This window comes from Pezoporus occidentalis, unplaced genomic scaffold (genome assembly GCF_034315485.1).
Source record: "Pezoporus occidentalis ecotype Australia unplaced genomic scaffold, CSIRO_AGI_Poc_V1 ctg45, whole genome shotgun sequence".
NCBI lineage: Eukaryota > Metazoa > Chordata > Aves > Psittaciformes > Psittacidae > Pezoporus > Pezoporus occidentalis.
This window is the reverse complement of record NW_026915780.1, coordinates 2,728,436-2,742,454: the sequence shown is the minus strand read 5'-3', so window position 1 is coordinate 2,742,454 and position 14,019 is coordinate 2,728,436. Positions and strand designations below refer to the sequence as shown.

The 14,019-nt window shown below is 44.4% G+C and overlaps 1 protein-coding gene across 2 annotated transcripts in view; it reads left to right on the top strand.

Moving 5' to 3' along the window:
- Nucleotides 1-13,041, top strand: part of DOCK1 (dedicator of cytokinesis 1) — a 315,311-nt gene extending 302,270 nt beyond the window's left edge. For both annotated transcript variants that reach the window (XM_062635214.1, XM_062635213.1), the window contains exon 52: nucleotides 11,721-13,041. In XM_062635214.1, coding sequence (XP_062491198.1) covers nucleotides 11,721-11,816 — 96 coding nt within the window. In that variant the 3' untranslated portion in view covers nucleotides 11,817-13,041. The remainder of the gene's footprint in view (nucleotides 1-11,720) is intronic.
- Nucleotides 13,042-14,019: the final 978 nt, after the last annotated feature.

Below are 14,019 nucleotides of genomic sequence, written 5' to 3'. Positions count from 1 at the left end.
TAGATTTAACAGCCTTTAAATCATCAGGGAAGAAAATAAAACACGTATCTGACATCTTTCTTTTCTGGAGCTATTTCTTATCGCCTCTTATTTCCTAGAGGCAAACACATGTGCCCCCTTTGAGGCAAGGAGCTCAGAAACACTCTTCATCAGCAGCATTGTTGTAAGCTTTCCAAAGAAAGCTGGCTTTTTCAGCGTCTTCCTGTATTCTGGAAGCATTTAAAACTAGTTTGGTTCTTTTCTTTAAAGCAGTGCTTTACAGCAGGGCCATTTATTTTCTTTTTGAAGGAAAAAAATGTGTGTTTAAGGAGTTGGGGGAGGATGACCCTGGCTGGGTGCTGGGTGCCCACCAAAGCAGCCCTGTCACCCCCCTACTCAGCTTGATGGGAAGAGAAAATACATACGGAAGGCTCAAGGGTTGATATAAGGACAGGGAGAGTCACTCATAGGAAACAGACTTGATTTGGGGAAATTAGTTTAATTTGTTGCCAATCAGAGTAGGATAATGAGGAATAAACCCAAATCTTAACACACCTTTCCCCCCACCCCTCCCCTCATCCCAGGCTCAACTTCATTCCCATTTTCTCTACCTTCTCCCATAGAGTAGTGCCAGGGGGACGAGGAATGTGGGTTGTGGTCAGTTCATCCCACATTGTCTCCGCTGCTCCTTCCACATCAAGGGAGGACTTCTCACATTCTTACCCCCTTTACCATGGGGTCCCTCCCACAGCAGATGGTCCTCCAGGGACTTCTTCAGCGTGAGTCCTTCCCATGGGCTGCAGTTCTTCATGAACTGCTCCAGCATGGGGTCACAGCCTCCTTTGGCATCCCCCTGCTCTGCTGCGGAGTCCTCCCTGGGCTGCAGGTTGATACCTGCTCCACCATGGACCACCATGGTCTCTTCCTCTCTTTCTCCACACACCTTGTGGTGTGCAGGGCTGTTCCTCTCACATAGAATCATAGAATGATTTGGGTCGGAAAGGACCTTAAGATCATCCAGGTCCAACCCCTCTGCCATGGGCAGGGACACCTCACACTAAACCATGGCACCCTCTGTCCAACCTGGCCTTCTTACTCTTATCTTTGGCTGCAGTAGCTGTTATGCAGGTTTTCCCCCTTCTTCAGTACATTATCACAGCAGCAGGGCCATCCTGGGGCCAGCTGGGGGAAGCTTCTAGCAGCTTCTCAAAGAAGCCACCCCTTTAGTCCCCCTGATGGCAACATCCTGCCACGCAAACCCAGTACCAGGGCTTTTCTTCTCTTCCACTTTGGAACGTGTAACTTTGGCCAAGCTGTTGTTTTGTGCAGAAGCACCCAGTGGTAGTGATTCTTATTTGTTTGCAGGGGTGGTTTGCAGTGTTTCTCTGCAATGAACTTCTATTGAGTAATCTGCTTTTCAGTAAATGTCATGCTTAGAGAAAGCATTTCTGATCTCAGCAGAGGAGAACAGGGTGCCCAGAGAAGCTGTGGCTGCCCCATCCCTGGCAGTGTTCAAGGCCAGGTTGGACACAGGGGCTTGGAGCAAGCTGCTCTAGTGAAAGGGGTCCCTGCCCGTGGCAGGGGTTGGAGCTGGAGGAGCTTTAAGTTCCCTTCCAACCCAAAGCATTCCATGAGTTTAGGAGCTCAGTTTTAGCGCTGGAATAGTTCTGTTTAAGACAGACTGTCACAGTGCGCAGCACTACACAAGTCCAGCTTTTCCATGATTGAACTTGTAACTGCATTGCTGCAGGAATTTGGTGTTTTCATTCTGAATGATGAAAAAAAGCAAATATAGAATTAACCTCAGGAATATGAATAGTGTCATTAAACCCACCAAGTTTTACACGTTTTGTGCATACATTGAGGAATTCTCTGCTCTCATCCTCCCTTCTCAGTTCTTCCCCATGGCTGGATGGTTTCAGTAAATACTTTCACTGAGGTTTTTTGCAACCCCTTTTCCTCTAATTCCCATCAAAATGTACTGAGCTCTTACCCATTTCCCAGGCTTCTCTCTCAGGGGCCACCTCTCGCTTGACCTGAATTCAGGCCTCTAAGTGGAAAATTGCAGGAGGGCTGCGAGGAGTCGGGTCTGAGGAATCCATCTCCATGAAGAAACCTCAGGAATTCAAATGAGGTTTCCAGTTTCTCAAACTGCCTCTTGTGTGAGCTCCAGGGTAGTAAATTCAGTTCTTATGATATAGGTGCTGGTAGTAGCTCAGTATTGTTAATGAGAGTTCACTCTTCAGCTGAAAAGCACTAACAGTGAGATGATAAAACACAGGGTGAGGAGTAAAATCCCAATAGCCAGTTTCCTTTTTCTTGCTGCACCATCCTTGGAACCATTCAAGACCAGGCTGGATGTGGTTCTGGGCAACTTGATCTAGTTGAAGATGTCCCTGCTCATTGCAGGAGGATTGGACTGGATGAGCTTTGTAGGTCCCTTCCAACCCAAACTATTCTATGAGGCTGTTTGAGGAGCTTCCACTCATGGCCGAATGCTTGATATTCACTGTACTGCCTGCAAATGCCATCATGCTGTGATGGTTGAAGCCCAGACCTGAAGACAACTCAGCTTCCAGCCTTGGTCACGTTGCTATTGAGGATGTGACCTTGTGTAGCTCCTGTACCTGTCATGAGCAGGGTTTCTGCATCATTTAATGGAAGTTCATAAAAATAGAAGCAATATACTGTTGTTTTTTGCAAAGTTTGATTCAGCTCAGTATTTTTCCTCTTTGCAGTCTTCATTGCTCAGATTCCCTCCACTTTCTTTTCATATATTTTATAATAGAGATGGAGCCCATTGTGTAACATCCAGTGTTGAAGGCCCTCAGGATTTAAGCATACCTTAGAAATGCAATCAAATACAGGCTGTACATCATTAGCTCACTGTCCAAGCTTTCCTTCAGCATCTGTATTTCTATAAACCTTCCAAGAGGAGGAAATATGCATTCAAAGTCTGCAAAATGGAGCTAAAGCAGATTTGTCACAAAGCCACATGTATTAGTCTTAGAATTAATTTTAGGGAAGGCTTCTAGTCTTATAACAATCACTCTGCACATCTATTTCATCAGGCTTATAGGAAGGAAGCTGTTAAAGAACATCAAGAAAATGAGTAGTGCAGGGCATGAAAGATCAGATGGATAAATTCTTATTACTGCTGTGATTAAATCCCACTCCACAGTTTTTAATGCTTTCTGTTTCATGGGTCAAATAGCTACATATTTCATAACTTTATAACTCTCTGTCTAGTAAACTGATCATCATTTAAATTACACAGGCTTTGTATCAGTGAAGAAAAATCAGTTTAAAATATTGTAGATAAGATTATCTTAGTAGCGTTTAGAATAGAAACATTTCCCTGTAAGAGAAATTACTACACTGTTTGCTCTGGTTGCCTTGCAGTCAGTTATGAAAGCCAGAAAAAGCTGCTGTAGTGAACTGAGAAGCACGCAGTGATATTTGCATCAAATACATCAAACACAACCCTGGCAGTGTTCAAGGCCAGGTTGGACACAGGGGCTTGGAGCAAGCTGCTCTAGTGGAAGGTGTCCCTGCCTGTGGCAGGGGTTGGAACTGGATGAGCTTTAAGGTCCCTTCCAACACAAACCATTCCATGATTCTATGATCAAATCAAGCTGCAGGCAATAATGTCATTTAGTGTGTGAGGTGGTGATCGTAGATTATTTGGACACCACTGTTAACTTGGTCCACCTTAAGTCTTTTACCCAGGTGATCTTCTAATTACATTTTTCTGATTGTCCTCTACCTGTTGTTAACTGAAACCCTTATGTATGCATTCTTGCGCTCTATGATTTGTTCTGCTAAAAATGCTCTTGACAATATATGGGATCGTAAAAAAAAGAAGTCTATGACTCCTTCAAGGATTATTATTACATCAAGGGATTCCTTCAGGCAGTTATCATCCTTTATGGGTTCATCCATACCCTTGCATACCAATCACCCCCCTGCTTTGTATTCACAGCGAGAAGGGAAACTCAAAGAAAATAGGCAAAGGAGCACTTAGATTTATAATATTGGCTATAACACTTACTAAGCTTCAGATAATGGTTTGGATGAGAGCATATCGATCAATCCAGCATAGATAGAGAGCTTGGCAAGGAGGGACAGCAGAGGCTGAAAGTGAGGACCAGAACGGTCTCGCCTGGCTGATGACAGTGGAGTTTATTTTGTGTCTCTGGGATCCTGTTGCACGAGGAGCATGAGACTGGTTATCTGGGTATAATGGAAGTGTTGAGATAGAAAGGAAAACCAGGGCAGTTGTTCATGTGTTATGATGCATGCACCATCGTATATCATTGTGTCTCACATTAGCTGCACTGAGCAAAATGGGATCTTAAAGGCTTCAGCAAATATATTGTCCTGATGTGGACAGAGAGAAATCAGGGAGCACATAGAATCATGGAATGGTTTGGGAAGAGACCTTAAAGCTCCTCCAATTCCAACCCTCTGCCACGGGCAGGGACACCTTCCACTAGAGCAGCTTGCTCCAAGCCCTGGGGGCCTATAGGGATGCTGGGGAGGGACTCTTCATTAGTGACTGGAGTGATAGGACAAGGGGTAACGGGTTCAAACTGAAACAGGGGAAGTTTAGATTGGATCTAAGGAGGAAATTCTTTCCTGTTAGGGTGGTGAGGCACTGGAATGGGCTGCCCAGGGAGGTTGTGAATGCTCCATCCCTGGCAGTGTTCAAGGCCAGGTTGGACAGAGCCTTGGGTGCTATGGTTTAGTGTGAAGTGTCCCTGCCCATGGCAGGGGGTTGGAACTTGATGATCTTAAGGTCCTTTCCAACCCTAACTATTCTATGATTAAATAATTCTATAATTATATGCATTAATATTATATTAATATAATCAGTTATATTAAATTATGAAGTTGACTTTGTGGGCTGCGTTTGCTTACAAATGGAAAGAAATGTCTCCTCTCTGATACTCTGGATTTTCAAACCCAGGCTCTCAGACCAAAAGGTTTCCCATGATACCCAGCAGTATATAATGTGCCCAAAAGAAAAAGCTAAACTGGGGGTTTATTTATCATCTCTTCATTATTTTGGCCTGTAGGACATGGGAAGCACGGCAAGCCCTTCCTCCAGTGCAGTCTCCAGCACTTCCCTCCTCAGCCAGGCTTTGGTGGGTTAAGCTTTCTCCCAGGCAAAGAATGCCTAAAAAGCTCAGAGTCACTTTTTAATAAGTCTCACAATCAATGCGCTGCCACTGCTTATTACAGGGATTTGAGGGAAAAATGGGTTCTCCTTCTGCCTGCCCAAAGGGATGGAGCCCACGCTGTGTCCCTGAGCAGCACCCTTGATTTTGTTTGGGAAGGGGCCGTGGGATCAGTGTGGGATCAGGCTGCGGGGTTTGCTCTGCGCGATTCTTAATCCATTTCTTTATTGCTCTCGCAGGACCCAGGCCTTCAGTGAGAAATACAGTCTGAGCCTGGAGTGGAAACCTAATTCTGAGGGTATTGCTCATAGCCCTGGAGGTCTGTTTCTGTACGAGCCAGAGCAGGAAGGCAGTGCTTTTGCAAATCGAGTTAGCCAGCGCGGTCTCAAATACTAATAGCCTCCTCATGCAGGAATGCGGTTCAACACAGGGAAAATGGCATTAGCTGTGGTTTAACACAGATGGCAGGCACCAGGAGCAAGGTACTCCCCTTGTAAGGGGAGATCTCTGCTAGGGCAAGCTCTCCTCCCTCATCTGCTGCCGTCAGCCCCATCGGAACGTCCCTCCAGGGAATGTCCCACTGATCCCCCAACCAGGGTCCTGCCAAAGAGCACGAAGGGAAAAATCATAGAGTCACAGACTGGTTTGTACTGGAAGGGACCTTAAAGCTCCTCCAGCTCCAACCCCTGCCACTAGAGGGGGGACAGAGAGAAATCAGGGAGCACATAGAATCATGGAATGGTTTGGGAAGAGACCTTAAAGCTCCTCCAATTCCAACCCTCTGCCACGGGCAGGGACCCCTTCCACTAGAGCAGCTTGCTCCAAGCCCCTGTGTCCAACCTGGCCTTGAACACTGCCAGGGATGGGGCAGCCACAGCTTCTCTGGGCACTCTCACCGGGAAGAGCTTCTGCCTAAGAGCTCATCTCAGTCTCCCCTCGGGCAGGTTAAAGCCATTCCCCTTGGCCTGTCCCTACAGGCCCTTGTCCCAAGCCCCTCTCCAGGTTACCTGCAGCCCCTTTAGGCACTGGAGCTGCTCTCAGGTCTCCCCTTCAGGAGCCTTCTCTTCTCCAGGCTGCCCCAGCCCAGCTCTCTCAGCCTGGCTCCAGAGCAGAGCTGCTCCAGCCCTCGCAGCATCTCCATGGCCTCCTCTGGCCTCACTCCAACAGCTCCACATCCCTCTTGTGCTGCTGCCCCAGAGCTGGATCAGGGCTGCAGGGGGGTCTCCCCAGAGCACAGCAGAGGGGCAGGATCCCCTCCCTGAGCTGCTGCTCACGCTCTGGGGGTGCAGCCCAGCACACGGGGGGGTTCTGGGCTCAAGAGCACACTGAAGCCGGGTCATGGGGAGCTTCTTCTTCACCCACGTTACCTTCTCTTATCAAAGCACACTCAGCATGGGCAGCTGATGGCCATGATGCATATTCAGATGAAACTCTCATAGATGAAGAATGGCAGCAGAGTTTAAACAGTCATTTTCCATTGGTTTCCTCTAGTATTTTCCGTCCAATTTTGCTCCCTGGGTCAAACAGCCAGTTAGCTTCAACTGTCGATAATTTGCTTCAAATTAGGGGATTTGGGCTGATTCTCTCTGCTGGCACATTATTGCTGCTTCAGAACGGGAGTGCTGTTCGGACATGACTTCACACTATGGGTTACTTTTCATTGCAGGTATTAAATAAGCAAGTTGCTTCTTGTCAGGTGTCTCACCCCCATACTAAAAACAACGGTGTAAGTGAGAAGGAACAACTCAGAGCTCAGGATGTGAAAGCATTTACACAGCCCCGTGTACTTGACAGCCTATTTACATCTCATTTCTACTGCTGCTGACCTAATTAGATCTGTTAATCCTTCCAACTAAAGTGCTTTCGATTGGATCTCTATAGCTTGACATGTTGATGACCATTTCGTTTCAAACAAAAATAGTTACCTGGGAAGAAATCTCTTGCAGTGCCCCAAGGAGCATTTGGGGGAATCAAATCTTGTCTGATTTTTGGTGGTGGTGATGGTTTTCAATAGTATTTTCTGATAGGAAACGAAAAGCATTCTCATTTCTTACTTTGCTTCGTCACAGGATAGGAAAACCATGCATTTTTCATCTTCTTTAATTGATTTCTGGGGCATCCTGAGTGTGTGTGATGTAGTGCAGTTTGTATCTGTAAGAGAATGGAGACAAATGTTCTTTAAACCTGATTCTTTTCCTGCATCAGGGAAAAGAAAACCAAACAAATGGGAGCAATTTCATGTTTGAAGCAGAAGGAACAGATTGCTTCTGTGTTGCAGATGTGCCTTTTACATAAGGTTTCTGCTTCCCCTGAGGTACCCGTGACTCAAGGATTCTGCCCAAAATAGGTTTGAATGTGAACCAGTCTCTAGCCTTTTGTCACAAAGTAAATGCATGCTTTGAGATATGGTGGGTTCACAGTTAACCATTGAAATACAAACATGAACCCTGCAAAGTTCATGGTCCTTGGACCGAAGAAAAAGGCTGTGGACCAACAAAAAAAGGTCCTTTCCTAACCTGATTCTAATGCAGTCGTTCATTAATGTGACACTGAGGGAAACTCTGATTTGTATTTCAAAGTTTAATAAGGGGAAGAGTAGCAAAAATGAACTTCATCAGCCTAATAATGATTTTCTCAGTATTCTGTTAAAGGGAGAGAAAAACTGTGCTTGAACTTCTCCCTTTGCTGGGATAAAAGGGAGCAATGGGAGTGATGGCTGGCTCTGGAGTGGCACCAGGTCCACGTTGACACATTTTGTCATGCAAATTTCTCAATTAATGTTGCCCCAATGAGCATTACCCATCCTACTTGATATATTCATTGGTAGCTTGTTATATAAATGAACATGTACTAAATTTATCCAACTTTCTAATGGAAATTGTAAATTCAATTATAATAATTATCTACCTCTCTCTGCTCTTTCTTTCTGCCTAATTTCCTTGCAGAATCTAAGCCCTGGTAGGTTTTGTGCTTGTTATTTATAGCATATATATTTAGCTTATTCTCATTGTATTTGCATTGTAGCTTTTCTTCAGAAGCAGGTCTTCAGGGGTAATTTGATTGTTCTCTGATCAATATGAGAGGCTCATTTGTTTGAGGAATGCCTTTGATCTGATAGAATTGAGAATTATTGCCAATATACTATTTTTTAAATTCAAAATGGATTTTCATAAATGAGGCTTTCAGCAGAGTTACTTTTTTTCTAGTGATAAATAGGAAGTTAAAGATGTCATCTGAGAGTAGAGCACTGAGGAAAGTTTGATGTTTTGTCATGAATTTGTAACTAATAAACCTCATTTATTTAGTTATGGAATTAATGTCATCCCTGGAAGGAGTTCTGGCACGTTGCACACTGATGTGCTGAGGACCACCAGCATTTCCCAAAGGTTGCCCAGAGTCCCTGCTTGGGTACCTGGCTGTAACTAAGCAGTTTGATTTTGCAATCTGCAGTTCATCATTGAATGTGTAAAGCTGAGTAATCGACAGTCCAGCTCTTATTTAGGTGCTTTAATAGGGATTCAGCTACCTCAACATGGCAGGTTATCATAGAATCATAGAATGGTTTTGGGTTGGAAAGGAGCTTAAGATCATCCAGTTCCAACCCCCCTGCCACAGGCAGGGACGCCTCACACTAGACCATGGCACCCAAGGATCTGTCCACCCTGGCCTTGAAAAGGTTAAGACAAGTATTTGGTCAGGTAGAGGAAATAGTTAATGGTTCTGACTGTACTACTTAAGAGGCAGAATAGCAGTGGCTTCTTAATTAACAAAACCTTCAGGTTTGCAGTTAGGAAAATGAAATTCTTATTTTATCTGCTTTTCGTATTAGTTTGTTGACTTAGTTTCCTGACTCAGGGGTCACTGTGTCCAGCTGAGCAACCTGCTTTAGTGGAAGGTGTCCCTGCCTATGGCAGGGCTTGGAACTGGATGAGCTTTAAGGTCCCTTCCCACCCAAACCACTCTGTGATTCTATGAATAAATAGTGCACAGATTGAGCCTGCTCTGGGAGATGAATGCTGCTTACACATCGATGAATGCTGCTCAAGCATCATGCTTTCAAGTCTCCAGTGTTCTAATAACCTGGTTGCTTCCTCCAAAGAGCGACGGTGAACTTTAACTGGACTGTGAACACGAAAGTCTTCATTGCCCATTAGGCAGGAGGCTTCCCTGGGTAGACAGGGGAATGCCACTTTCCAGGCAGGCACACCTGGTCTCCAGTGCCATGCTCTTGGTGCAGAGATTCTCATTCAGTAGCAGCTTAAAGCCAATTGATTTGAGTTGCTAACTGGGATAGCATGTTGTACCCAAGGAGAAAGGTGAGAGTACGTATGTTGCTCCATTGGTGGTGGAGAGGCAGAGGAACTGGAGAGTGGAAGATCTTCACAACATGGAGAGACAGGTTTAGGGCATAGCTTACTTGATGCTAGTTTGGGATCCCTGTTTGTTTGCCATAGGGGAGAACCAGGAGGAAGGAGGGAAGCTATGAAACAGGTTGGAAAGTATCTCTTTCTGAGTAGGACACAGGAAAATATTCCAGGCAAAATCCAGCCTTCCTGGCTCTGCAGTATGCAGTCTTACCTTTCTGTCGAGTCTGTGATTAGTAAAGCTATCTCGTAAGAACTCTGGATTTATGTCTTAAAACCTGCTTTGAAGAGGGCAGTGAGTTACTGTCCTGGGTTCAGCAGCAGCAGTCATTTTTCTCCTTCTTAGTAGCTGGTGCAGTGCTGTGGTTTTGACTTTCAGCCTGGGAACAGCGCTGATAACACCGATGGTTTTAGTTGCTGCTCAGCAATGTTTACTCTGACCAAGGACTTTGTGAGCCTCATGCTTTGCCAGGGAGGAGGGGAAGCCGGGAGGAAGCAGAGACAGGACACCTGACCCAAACTGACCCAAGAGCTATTCCATACCACAGCACGTCATGCCCAGTATATAAACTGGAGACAGTTACCCAGAAGGGTTGGATCACAGCTAGGGTCGGGCTGGGTATCTATCGGCGGGTGGTGAGCGGTTGTATTCTCTTCCCTTGTTATTTCCCTTATCATTATTATCATTTGTGGTAGCAGCAGTGATTTGTGTTATACCTTAGTTACTGGACTGCTCTTATCTCTAACAGTGGGAGTTACATTCTTTCCATTCTCCTCCCCATCCCTCTGGGAGCGGGGGGAGGAAAGGGGGGGAGTGAGGAAGTGGCTCCGTGGTTCTGGATTACCAGCTGGGTTTAAACCACGACAGTTACCTTAAAGATACTTTTTCCATCTATTCTTACACATCTCTGAAGACTCCTGGCCACTGCACTGCAGGAGCATTAGGAGGCTCTCGTGCTTCTTCTGCCCCACTTTTCTTTTTGGCTACCACCTTTGGATATCTTTTAAAAGGAGCAGGTTTGGGTTTTACACTTTCACACGGTTCATCAGTTGCTTGTACACCAGTTTCTTGCTGCGACTGAGAACTCATCAGTTATTTTGTCCACGTAGTATATGCAGTGTAACACTAAGGCATTTTAGATGTTTAGGCCGTTCTTGTAGTGGTGATCAAGGAAATTTGGCAGGGTCAGTGTGTGGTGTAGGGTTTGAAGCGTTATGCACGAGCCAGTGGTTCAGTATGGAGTGGGTAAACTGGGATGGGTGCGCTGAGACATGAACAAGTGGAAATGAAAAAGAACCTTATACTTGGAGGAAACAAAAGGCTGGCTGAGCAGGGAAAGAATGCTAAGAAAAAGCAAACCCAGAGTAGCATTTCTGAGCTGTGACACTGCAGTACAGCCTCATGATGGGAAAACTGTACTGCCTGCATAGCCAAAATGCCATGGAAAACCAGACTGCAAAGTGTATGAGTGAACTGCAGTGTTCTCAAGCTCTATCTGAAACAGATTTTATCATAGATATGGTTGAACATTATGAAAAAAGTCTTAATTTTCATAATGACTTCTTTAATTTGTCCAATTAGCCGGGGAATCTAAGCAAGGGTGCACTTGTTCTGCTGTGTGATATATGAAGTGATTTAAAATATGTGTGTTTGAACAGCCTGGATTTCTGTTTTGAATATTTTAATTATAACTGAACGTGTAGCAGTAAATTTCAAGTTACTTATCTCTTTAAATGGTTTCCTTTTATTTTTTTTGTTTAATTATTTGGGTTGTGAATGTGCAAAACACAAAAAGAATGGAAAAGCAGCGATGCTGTGGCTTCAACTTGGCTTTTAAGCTTTGTAGTGCACAGAGGCTGAGGGCAGTCGATACAGACCAAGAAATCAATATCTTATCAGGATATAAAGCGGGGAATTATAAACTTCTCCAGTGCTTTCAAAAGATTTTTCCTGATATACTGAGCTAATTCATCATAAACCCTGAAGAGATTCTTTCCATTGTCTGAAGTCGAAATTCCATTTTAAGCTAATGGCCAAGAGCATTCCCTACTTGTAGTAGCAATTTCTGCAGAGAAGCTTTCAGGAGGCAGAGGGCTGCGGGCTCCCCTGCTGTCTCTCACTGTTATATATGGCACAGGAACCGTTTCAGAGATCCATTCATTGCTAACATGCTCTGTCAAAATTGGTTTCTTCCAGCACTTGCCACCTCCGCTCCCCAGCAAGACTCCCCCACCTCCTCCTCCAAAGACAACTCGGAAGCAAACGTCGGTTGACTCTGGGATTGTCCAGTGAAGAAGGAAGCGGGTGGTTTTATTTCCAAAGATAAAGCTGTAACAATTCATTTCCCTAAGTATTTTATGGTATATAACGTTTACCTCATTCAGGCGTGCAGTATCTAACACTTCGTGCAATGACTCTAACTCCGTAAGAAACCCATTCGTGTCGGAAACAACACTACATCTCCCCTCTTTCTGGGGTTATTCCCTCCCATGACTTGAAAGAAATCTGGTTTTCTACTTGAGACTGGGAGGCTTTTATCAACTGACAGTCCCCTCTTCCTAAACCTGCTCCCTGCTTCTCCTGAATAACTTCAGGCACATAGGTAGCTGTGGGGATTCAAATGCGAGCTGAATATTTTGTCTCTAAAGCGCTTAGGTAGCAGTGGAGTTTAAAATGAGCTGAGTATTTTGTACCTAATCTCGGTGTATATAGGAATCGATGATGATATTCACATTGAATTCAGTGCACGTTGGAGTAGGCTTCCCAGGAAGGAGAAGCTGCCATGGGATATCCCCAAATAACGGTTGTGCCCGGGGCTGAAAATCAGGCACATGCCTTCTCTTTAGTCACCAATAAAGTGATTGCTAATGGGGATTGTAAAATGAGTCATTGGTGATCAGTCATTTTCATTCTCATTCAGTTGGCCCTCCTCCTGGGGCTTGGTCAATGAGTAAATCGAGGAAGCCCTTTAGCTCCTGACAGGCACATAGGAAGAGAACCAGAGTAGGCAGATAGGAGACTCCTGGTCATTCCAAACCTAGCAGGTGAGTACAGGAACGGGAAGAGCTTTTTTTTTTCTTCTGTAATGTGTAATATTTCATGTGGATTAAGATGAACTGAATGGAATCACTTTGTCCTTGTGCCATCATTCTGTACAGCATTTGTATATATGATGGTTTTTAGAATGTTTTAATTTTTATGGTGCCTACTTTTCATGTAATAATGAATTAATGTACCTGCAAAGAAGGCCTCACCTATTTTTAATTCCCTAATGGCTGAAAGTGTAAAAAAAAAAAAAGGCTTTTTTTTTTTTTTGTTCCAGATATTAAGCTCTGAGAAATATTGGACAATGATGGGATGGGGTGTTGGGAGGGAGGAAAGAAACTAACTTTGTACTCTAGCGTTTTTTACTGTCATCACACCTTTGTTTTTTTACTATCTGCAATCTTTTTACTCTTACGTTAGGTTGTTTTTAAATATACCACTGACTCAAAAAAATAAAATACTATTTTGAAAACTTGTCTAAGAAATCCATTCCCTTGGGTTTTATGATCCTCACTACACATACACTTACTCTCTGGTTTTTCCTGAGCAGTTTTGAGGGAGCCCATGATAAAGCTGAAGTCTTTCATCGTACTGGTATGCTTGTTCCTGCCTGTGGAGTACTGATAGAAAACACACATCATCAGCACTAGAAGCATCCATCTTGGTCAATATTCATAATGCCAGCTTACTTATCTTTAAGCTATTAAGTTTTGGCTGAACTCTTCAGAAAACAGATGAGTTTTAGGTAATATTTTCTACCTCGAGTAGCTGCTACATGATGCAGGTAGCTGGCAGAAGCAGGACTTACACAGCAGTTAAACAACGCTGTTGTCACGAAGGCAGAAAGATTGCCCTGCCCATAAAAAGGGGCTCGAAGGGTCAGTTACAGTCTTGTAATTTTGCCTTGACCGTTTGGATCAAGCAAACACACTTCTTGCAGCGTGAGATAACATCAGCTATGGGAGCGTCTGAGAATTTACTGTTATTGTCCTACACTTCCCTATTTGTTTGGTTATTAGTATAATCTCTGTTAAGAGGAACAAGCTGGGAAGGCTCCTTAGCTATAGTCAATCAGATATTCTTTCTGCAGACAATCAGTAACGTATTACAACTTTAAGTCTTTAATCGGACATTGCTTCAGAGACCGCTCATGCTCCCGCGCAGGAGATCACACAGGAATGCTGGTGAGTTTTCCTCTTTTCTGTTCCATTTACTTTCTAAAGGATGGGAAGAGGCTTTAACTGCCTGCTTGTAAACGTATTGCTGATAATGTGTTTGTTTTCACACGTCCTTAGCAAACGCCTGTGCTCATGCAAGTGTTATAACTCGGCCCTGCGAGACTCCTCAAGCAAGGGCTGTGCTTTCAGATGGCCTTGCAGTACAACCTCTAAATCTCATCTGTGCGTGTGTTTTACGGATATGCAAGCTGAGACTGGGAATTGAAAATCAC